At 42.5% G+C, this 10,402-nt stretch overlaps 1 protein-coding gene across 2 annotated transcripts; it reads left to right on the top strand.

Annotated features, from left to right (window-relative positions):
- The first annotated feature begins 570 nt into the window (after nucleotides 1-570).
- On the top strand, nucleotides 571-6,659 carry LOC105184105 (zinc finger protein 136-like). Of its 2 annotated transcripts, XR_002162792.2 has the most exons (4): nucleotides 571-852; nucleotides 1,830-3,380; nucleotides 3,734-5,943; nucleotides 6,169-6,659. XR_002162792.2 is itself a non-coding variant. In XM_019841864.2 (3 exons), exons 1-3 carry the CDS (start codon nucleotides 688-690, stop codon nucleotides 4,544-4,546), a joined length of 2,529 nt encoding a protein of 842 aa, XP_019697423.1. In that variant the 5' UTR covers nucleotides 571-687; the 3' UTR covers nucleotides 4,547-6,659. The 2 variants fall into 2 exon arrangements, 1 of the variants encoding a protein (XP_019697423.1); XM_019841864.2 differs by having other exon boundaries at nucleotides 3,734-6,659.
- The last annotated feature ends 3,743 nt before the right edge of the window (nucleotides 6,660-10,402 follow it).

The raw sequence follows: 10,402 nt of genomic DNA, 5'->3' as shown, positions 1-10,402 counted from the left end.
AATTTATGTATATATTAAACACATTTATTTTTAAGTAAGCCTTTTGAAAAATTATGCAATTATAAACATCATGGTTGATCAATACGCTAAAGTTCTTTTCTGCAATGACATCTATCGATCAATTTACGAAGCTTATAAAAAAAATGTAAATATTTCTGTGCTGAAAGCGCATTTAGAAACGTGCTGACAGTACTGAAAAAAATATAGTTTGTATTATGTATACCAATAATTTTCATTATTGCCAGTACATATTCCAGGGTGCAAGATGCAACCTGAACCAATCAATTAGTGTGTCGATGATTGTAGTAAAAATTACATTAATATAATATTGTTAAGGAAAACAGATATATCTCGCTGATGTATGTTTATATATTTAATTTCTTATTTATAATGTAATGATATGTTATTATTTTTTAATATGTTACACATTGTGTATTTAATGCTAAATATATCTTCAATCTTTTTTAATAATTCGCGAAAAAATATGACAGGTAGACATCGGTTAATATTTAATTTTAAACCATCGATTATTTTGAATTAATCGATAAACATCGCTCATGCTTACATGATCGACTTATCGAAAGCAAGGTCGATTGCATTGAAGGAAATGGCGGCGCATAGAGGCACGTAGCGAGCGGCTGATTATTGTGTTGCAGGATAGCCCACAATACTCTTCCTGTGAGGAACATGGAAGCCGTGAACGATGACGAGATGGTGAATAATTTGGCCCACACGGAGCGACTTATGGGCAACGAATGTCGCATCTGCCTGAAATCCTGTACAGAGGTGTGCGAACTTTTCAGGAATAACGGCGGAATATCGGAGAAGTTGATGGCAATCGCAGCCGTACAGGTTAGCTATCGCACGTCACTTTGAATTTCAAATCACTGTTTCGCGCTTTGTGTCAAAAGTACAATAATTCATTTCGTAACAAAATATTTTCTTCATTCATGTTTTTTTCTGTTGTATCCGTTTGACGAGATCGAACTTCAGGTTGTATATGAATGTTGCATTGTTTTTGTCACAATTGCAATTTCTGTCACATCATTGAGAGGAATGCAAAGGGGTATTGTTGGTTTTTATATCAGCAATTCCATTTTGGCAGATTAACCAAGCTTTTGGTTGATATCTAAGAGGATCTGTAACAAATTGATTATTTGACAATATTTTAGTTGCTGATCTTCAATTATTCTCTTGGATCAAACATTAAAATCCAAATAACAAAATAAATTCTTAAGTTTTTGAAGTATTCCTGAAGTTTCCTTCTTTTCTGAACTGTAAATTTTTAATAATGAGGCAGAAGAATATAGTAAAACTGAAGAATTGCATACATCATGATTGAGATTCGTGAGAATATCTTGGAATATTTGTATATAATTATTCCATATCAATAAATAGATACATATTTTATTCATTCAAGAGGAAAACAGAAAAAATGTTAAATCATGAGAAGAATTTAAAATTGAATAAGAATTCCGCAGAAACAAGTATTTTATAGAAATATTATAAATGAACCTAGTTCATTTGTACTCCCAAATCGATGGAAATGACATTAATGGATTTGCTCTTTATATTAACTAGAGAAACCATTTACCAATGAAGAAAACTCAAATTAATTATACTACATATTACATGCAAGTTTTAACTTACGAGAAGAGAGACAAAAGATGAAATGTTTGTGTGTGTGGATGAGTCGATTATATACACACAGTGAACATATAACAAACTGCTTGTATCATTGAAGGCATTTGCTTTTCTCAGCGACAACGTTTTGATAAAGTCGAGCAATGTGAACTATAAATGTAAGACCAACTTTATATGGATTGTAGGTAGAGGAAGGAGATGGTTTACCAGCTGCTATTTGTGTATCCTGCAACCGCCTACTTAACGTGTCGTACGACTTTAAATGCCTAATTCAAGACTCGGACGTAAGACTACGTCAAATCCTGAAGTTGCAAATTCACCCTGTACCGCACGAAAAGCACATAAAGGATAGCGCGACAGTTAAGTACATTATCACTGATGTCATATCCAACATTAAATGCATAAAAGATGATCACATGGAGCAGGAGATCTACACGCCCCACGATATCGTTACGTTCGACAATACCATGGTTCCATCTGATGCCTCAGGGTTGAACGACGACGATTCTCACATAAGCATAAGCCAAGAATTCATGCAAAAGCCGGAAACCGTGGAACAAAGTGAGAAAAATATACCCTATGGTGTGCTTAAAGAGAATGTACATAACTCTGAAATGGTAGAAGTAGCTTTCGAAGAAACGCAGGCAAAGGACATGCCTTCAGGTACACTCGTTGATCACTCGGGTCACTTGTCCGCTTTGTCTACGAACGACACGTGTGTAAAGCAGGAAGAAATGATGTTACGAGGCAGCGAAACATCGCAACATTTGGCGAACAACAATAAGCTAGAGGAAGAGGATTTGCTGAAGTTCGAAAGTAAGAACGATGTGTCGTTGGAGGATCTCGACTCGAAGGCATCTATGATGCTAGGAACGGATATTCAAGACACGAAGGGCGGGACAAACTGCAGCGACGACGAAGAGAAACCGCTGATATGCAGGACAACCCGGCAAAGGTGCCTGCATTGCATCAAGTCGTTCGCGACTAAGCTGGCGTTGCAAAGACACATGATCGTGCACAAGCACAAAACGAAACTGCGTTACGTCTGTCACATGTGCGACAAGCAATTCTCCAATATCGCCAAGCTGAAAAGCCACGTGCGCAACAATCACGAGGCGTACAAAGTGGATGTTGAAGTGCCTCAAGAGAACAATCAGGATAAGAGGACCGGCAAGGCGTCGGTGAAGGTCACTAGGAACTGTGGTGGCAATGTATTAGTAGACAGCGCGAGGGAGGAGAAGAGGAACTTCAAGTTCACGTGCAAGTTTTGCTCGAAGCAGTTTATTTACCACAAGTCCTATATATCTCACGCCAAGAGTCATCCCGAGTACAACGAAGAGACAACGACGTCGGACGACATACTCGATCAGTCCGTGAACAAGGCAACCGAGCAACGCGATAAAGCACCTGCGTTCAAGGAGAACGAATCCGAGGAGGAGGAAGAGGAGGAGGATGACGATGACAACGACAACGAGCTGCCGATCGAGAGTTTACAATGCACGCAGTGCGGGAAGCTATTTGCCACCAAGCGGAATCTGAAGAGACACATCTCCACGCACAGCGGCTTGAAGTTCAACTGCTCGACCTGCGGCAAGGGATTCTCCAGGGTTGACAAGCTGAAAGACCATGAACAGTCGAAGCATAAGGAGGAGATCTTCGGCAATACAGACGACGAGGATGACGACGAGGAGGATAATGAGAATAAAATCAATGAGAATTCCGAGGGTCGAAAGAAGGTGAGATTTTTTTATATAATTCCGTGTGTAATATGTGTATATTGAACCGTTCACTTCTCTATTTGAATGTTATTTCGCGAGGAGATCATGTCTCGACATCTACTGATAATAATGATGAACTTGCGAAATTAAGAAATTCATTAATTAAATTTTTGATCCCAGAAAGATACAGGTTTTGTTAAAATTACTTCTTAATCGACGATAAATTTCACTTGAACATCGCATGTATTTTTCATCTTCACTACGGTCTCCGCGAGAATAAGAGCTTTGTTATTCCCATAAACTCGGTTCACGAAGTTATAGTGCAAGCGTCTTCGACAAAACGACTACAATAAGTCTCCCTTTGGCTGCAGGACCGACACAACAGACCGCACAAATGTGTGCTCTGTCCGAAGGCGTTCGCGCAGGCTCAATCATTGGCGAACCACATGGAGAGGCATAAACGGGTGAAGGACACACAGAAGCGCTTCCTCTGCGAGGTTTGCAGCAAGTGCTTCGCCCAGAGCGGCTCACTAGTCGCACACATGCGCACCCATACCGGCATCAAGCCGTACGTGTGCAGCATATGTAGCCGTGCCTTCACCAAGAGCACGTATCTGCAGTTACACTTGAGGACTCACAGCGGCGAGAAACCGTACATCTGTCAGTATTGCAGCAGGGCGTTCGCCCGGGCTAACACGTTAGCGCGACACATCACGATGCATACTGGCGAAGCCAAGTACCACTGCCAGATCTGCAACAAGTCCTTCCGCAGACTGACCTCGTTGAACGAGCACACGTACACGCACACCGGCCAACGGCCGTACGCGTGCAAGCTCTGCACCAAGCGGTACAATAACGCCGGCTCTTTGTACGCGCACACGAAGAAGTGCAAGACGCAGCAGTTGTCCGGCACGACGACCACGTACAGTGTGGCCGCGGATAACGTTCCGCCAGCGCAGAACGACGGCCCGATGTCGCAGCTGCTCATCTACTCGCAGAGAAAGCTGGTGGAGGAAGCGACGGTTGGTCAGGTTGTACCCACGCCGCAGTATATGGTAGCGAATGTACATAGTCAGAAGACGGTATCCGCCAACGTGATCCAACCGTTCACCGTGGAGGACCCGAATGTGTACAACACGAAGCAGTTCAAGAGTCCTTACTACGCTATTTATCCAAATATGTAACGACGTGTCGCCGCCGAATATGTGACCACGTCCGATGGTTGCTTGATCTTTCGGCTGCCTTGAATCATCAATGACTCGTGTCTTACTATCGACTCGCGGTAATCTCTTCAGTCGTTCAGGATCGGAGATCGAGTCGGCGAGCTTTATAACATACTGGAAAGAGAACACACGTGGGTTCTACGCAATGATCTCGAGGAAGAGAACGTCCAGTGCTCTTTCTCTGTCTCGTACATATTACACGAACTGAAAATGTCAACTTGAAGGTACATATGGGTAAAGTATGGATAAAGCATATCCGTATTGTGTGTCGTAGAGACTCGAAGAACTACACATTTGAGAGATATTAAGACAATAGAAAACTGTAACATTAGAGAAAAAGAGAGAGACCGTCTTTCAAGTCACAACTATAAATCCGTCTTGAAAACGTTTTCTGTCCAATAGACCCAGTTTGACTTTAACGGTGGTTCTCCTTCCAGTATATTGTATGTTTGGATGAATCGAAATGGCAGTTTTTAAAATAATAACGAAGAGGAGGAAGGGTAAAAAAAAAATTCTTCGATAAGACTATGTAGCTCAAAAAAGTTGGTTCGACAAAATTCTCGGTGTTCTGCTGAGCCACATAAATTAAATTTACGAATATGAAAACAAATCATGTGAATAATCATTTTCATTCCGACGATAGCTGTTAAACTAAATGAATAATGATAAAATCAATATAAAATACGCCTGCACACAAAAAGGAGGTATAAACAATTTAGCTCGGATATTGTGATGTTTATCCGACATCTCAACAGATGCAGTATCTCGCGTACATTGTACAGGTCGTAATAGTATTGCGTTGAAACCAAAAAGACGAAATTAATCGTATTACCTCGCTGCAAAACCGAAACTCGAAATATTTCATTTGCCTTATTTTCCGTGTTTTCTCCTCTCTTTCGAAAGTAGGAACGCCACGAAACAGGTATGAAAGTAAAAATATGAGGTAGAGAAACATCGATCCTCGAAATTTAAAATAAAAATGTTCCAAATCTACTTAGCGGGAAGGAAATATTTCTTCCTTTATACGGAAGAACAAATTTATTTATCGATTGAAGAATTACATTAACCGATATTTTACTGCGGAAGAAGTCCATTGAACGAGTACAGTAATATTTTACGAATAACTCAGGTTATAAAAAAGTTAGATTTCTGACATAACAATGTACAAAATACAATGAAAATGACGACAGGATTAGAAAAAAAGGTAAAGATGCTGATCTTTTCACAAGGAATTTATGGGATTTGTATAAATGAATGGATTATGTACTAGAATAATTCTTTTCCTTAATTATAGGTAGTTATGAATCATTGGTTTACATACGGTTACACGTATACTGTGTGTCCCGTCAATATTGATAGTAAGGGATCCTTTCTTTTAATAATAATTCATGATCAAAGATCGTAATTGATCGCATAACATTTTATCATTAAAATATTTTGATATAAACTTAAAGAATATATAATGTTCGTCAACATTGTATTATTTAGAATTAATGTCTATTGACAGAATTTACTTAAAATGATTTTATTTCGTTAAATTATATATTTTGATAAAATTAATATAAGATATATCTTTTTTCCAGGCCAAGGTAGGGTGAGGTGAAAGATGTTTGAATAATTATATTAAATATAATAATTTTTCGGTATAAAGACTGGAGTACAATAAATAAATTATTACTTTTAATGTAAGAGTAGACGATATCATGAAATATCTCGAGTGTAAAAAAGATGATTATCTTTAAATTGTACACAACACGAAAAGGCAACCAGTGAGAAATTGATTTTATATTATGCTTTTATTGTAATTATGTACAACATATACAGCAAAATCGATCTTCGCACGAGTACTCCCAACAACTTCCTTCTTGCGTAATGTACAGGGTGTTTCGAGAACAAGATCGAATATAAATATATAAATAATTGTAAATAGTACCCAAGATAAATTATATTATGTGTTTGTAAATGTAGCAGATGTTTCAGAAGTGATTCGCTTATACTTTTATGCAGCATCGGATATCGATAAGGCTAATACACACATACACACACACACACAGACACATACATATATACACAATGCAATATTTTATAATAAAGTTTCTAGAAAAAGTGTCGTGTCTCGTATCATACTCCTGCCTCCTGGACGATATGAATTCACATTAGACTGAGTCGAAAAATCTATCGTTTTGTAATTTTTGCAATAGTTAAGGAATTAACTCGAATTTAGCAAGCGACGAGCAGCAACGAGCAAGTACTGTCCAGCATGATCATGTCTTGCCTCTATATTTCATGCATTTATTTATTTATATTTCATGTATATTTCACATACATCTTACTTATAATTCATATATATTTCATGCATGTGTATTTTATTTTGAATGAATCAACAGGACACTGCATTTTTCCATTGCACGTCATTCTAACGAGGAAACATCTCGCGATGCGATAAGTTCGATTTTCACCGCCCGAGCCTTGAACTGCGTTTATATATATATATATATATATCTCCCTCGGAAACCCGTGGAAAAATCGCCGCTTCTCGACGTACCACTAGCATGAAAGAAAAATGATCGCCCGCTGTTTTCGAGCGCGGAAATATTAAACTGTATTCCTGCGGGTCTTCGAGGACGAGAGGCACTGCGGGGGCCGCGGAGGGCGATGTCCGAGATCACTAACCAATATTTAATCAACTTTGCAGGAGAATATTATTCTCCGGACAAATCAAGGACATATGTATCAGACCGTCAAGGGGGAACCAGTATTGTTCGCGTGTGTTGATACCGAAGCGCACACGCACATTTGTGTTTGCGCGTCGCCTTCGGAGCATTCACAGTGGCGTAATCCTGGAAACATCCCCTTGAAATTGCGAGATTACGGAACGTTATCGACCTTTATCGGCTTGAGAGAAGTTTTTAAGAAATGAGGAAACTGCTTTACACAACTCTGTCGTGCGTATGTGTACGTACGGTAATTGTATAATTACCGTACCACGAGTCACGCGCAAGCGTTGATCAATTCTTGCCGACGTCGGCAGAGGAAACAGTTTACCGCAATGCTTCGTATGATTTATGCACGAAGAGTTGAACGCCCATAATTGGACGACGATTAATTTGATCTCGCTTATTATTTCGACTTCACGCCAATTCAATCTGTTTTATTCTGTTCGTTCGCGAGAGAGGTGGCTGCACTTGCCGTTGCTGCTTGTGCAGCATCGACGAGACATATCTCGTGCTTTATACGTGAAATTTATCAGAAAGGCTACGCCTATGTGGCCTATGTTTCATATGTTTACGTGCATATGCGTATGTATTGGTGTGTACCGCCCCGGAGACGGCAGCGTGCGACACACGTTCCACGTGCCGGGAACGGTATTCTCTCGGGATAAGATTCAGGGAAGAGGGTGGAACACCGCGACTGTGCTCTCATCGTGGCACTCTCGTGAGAACAAGTGCAAAACAAATGTCGCACAGAAGCCGGTCGACCGACGCGACGCGCTCGCGAAAATTGTTTCTCTAGGTTGAGATAAATCAAATTTCCCCTCGCATCTCTCCTGCTCGTCTGACACCCTTATACTATCACCGCGAAAAGGATATGAGAAATTCCAATTTGTTTGCAGGGTGCCGTCTTACCAGAAGGATGAGATAGATACACGCGGCGTCTTTTGGAATTACCGCGATGCTTCGTGTATGCAGATACGATCATTCGATGGTTTAATTTGCCTTCGAAGAACCCGACGGGTGTCCATATCTCTGGTGAGTCACCTGAACGTTCCCACAGTTGGGAAAGTTTCTTTTTCGTAGTAACTCGATAACGATAATGTATCTTACTCAATAATCAGTCAAGAGGTAGAAAGCGAGTCGTTGACAATTTTCGTTACTACTTTCAGCGACTTTTCGAGATTTTATTTTACAACTCGTCGCGCCGCCCGAGCGTTCGTTACCCGAAAAAAAAAAAAAATATATATATATATATATGCATAACTGTTACCGCCGCTGACGGAAAAAAAACAAATTGCGCCATTGTCAATTGATCGTTACTGGAGAAAGTAATTAGTAACAGTAACGATGTTACTGGTAACACATGATTTCTCGGTCCTGCACTTTCCCACGCTATGATCGAATTTATGACGTCATTCTTTTTCTGCTTACTCGTTTAGTCATTTTTTAGCGTCTCTTATTTCACCAGTAAAAACTCACGTTTTGACAAGCTGAAGTGAAAAATTAACTGACTATCAACGATACTTATTTGTCATTGTGATATTTTCGGCAGGTCAGTTTTACATAAATAAGACGTATTTGTAGTGTAGTTTCTCTTGCGATTAGCGAGAACATTCAAGAAATTTATCAATGAACATCTCAAAGAACTATCAACAACTGAAGCCGCATATACCGCGGATAACGAAGATCTCTGTTGATTGGTAATTTTAATTTCAGCTCGTCAGAACGTGAACGTTTTAATTTGCGAAATAAGATACAACCCCCGTCATCATGCGCGGCGATTTATCTCACTGCAGATCAGCGGTGATCCTTATGGCGCTACTGAAGAGTCAGGTGCCGGCCAGCGGTGACCGCCATGGCAGTCTCAACGCGTGAATCTCAGCATGACAAAAGTCACCCTCTGTCTCTCGGAAACAACGTCGGACAATTCGGCCGACGAACGATTATCGGCGACTCTCGTCTACATTGAATTCGCTCGGGACGATCGATCTCTCTGATGCGCTACGACGATATCGCGAAATGACATTATGACGACCCCCCTGGACATTAACCCTTTACGCTCCAAGCGTACACCTTGTACGGCGAACGTAACCCGAAATCACCTAGAAAACTCGAGAATCGCCGCGCGACTGCGGCCTGCGGCCTGCGACTTAGAAATGAAAATTCTCAAGCGAGCCCACCGAGCCGACGCGATTAGAAGGCTCGAGGCCGATTAGAAATCCGAGAAGCGCCGTCGCGGCGTTCCTCACGATTTTCCGAGAAACTCCAAATGGCGCCGGCTGCGGCAACCCTCGGAGCGCAAAGGGTTAAACGGCCGAAGAGGCGACCGAAGAGGCTGCGTCGACACGTGACGCGGGGGTTAATCCAGGCCGCGCGAGACGAGCGGCACGGCACGGCACGCCACGCGAGAGTAGGTGTAAACAGGTCCGAAGGTCGCTCCGCCGCGCGCAACGGGACGCGACACAGCCCTGCTGGCTCCTCGCGTCCACTGGAGCGGCGTCCAGGACGCGGCGGTATCCTCCGTCGTGCCGACGTCCTCGTCCGCGCGCGGGATCGATCGTAAAGCCGCGGGGTGGGGTGGCGTGGCCGGAGGGGCGCGTCATCGAATGATAGCACTCATTCGGGCTGATGGCCGTTTGGAGAAGAGGGCCGTCTAGCCTGTAACCCGACGGGGGTGGCATCGGCTGTGCGTGGCTGGGGGTAGCGCGGGAGGGCGCAGCGTGCGGCATTTACCGCCGTGGCGCGCGCGAGGGCGGTGTTTCCAACCCCCGACTTCGCCACCGTGCCGACGCGCTCGGCGGCGAATCAGCTTCCGGTGGGCGAACGCCCCGCGAAAAGCAACCCCCGCGGGACCAGCCACGGCCACACCCATGCTCTCCTACCCGCGGCGCCGGCGGTTATTGAATTAAGCTTATCATTTGATTTTGAGGAGACCCACCAGTCGGTCGTACGGGGCGCTCTTAAGCGGGCCGAAAAACTTCTTCCTATCCACGGTGTAATCGCAATAATTTGATATCGCTGATCCGATTACGCGTCATAAGCCGCTATCGAGGAGCCCTGCCGGCGGCACGGCCCGGTTCCCGTTTCTCTGAAGCGTCGCCGA

Source organism: Harpegnathos saltator, unplaced genomic scaffold (genome assembly GCF_003227715.2).
Source record: "Harpegnathos saltator strain DR-91 unplaced genomic scaffold, Hsal_v8.6 scaffold280, whole genome shotgun sequence".
NCBI classification, from domain to species: Eukaryota; Metazoa; Arthropoda; class Insecta; order Hymenoptera; family Formicidae; genus Harpegnathos; species Harpegnathos saltator.
Note: the sequence above shows the minus strand (reverse complement) of the source record. Positions and strands in the feature narration are given on the sequence as shown.

What these genes read in the sequence shown, in the direction of transcription:
- LOC105184105 (XM_019841864.2), top strand. Translation starts at nt 688, where the DNA reads ATGGAAGCCGTGAACGATGACGAGATGGTGAATAATTTGGCCCACACG. An exon ending in TGGCAATCGCAGCCGTACAG is followed by an intron (nt 853 to 1,829) that starts GTTAGCTATCGC and finishes TATGGATTGTAG; the next exon opens with GTAGAGGAAGGAGATGGTTT. An exon ending in ATTCCGAGGGTCGAAAGAAG is followed by an intron (nt 3,381 to 3,733) that starts GTGAGATTTTTT and finishes CTTTGGCTGCAG; the next exon opens with GACCGACACAACAGACCGCA.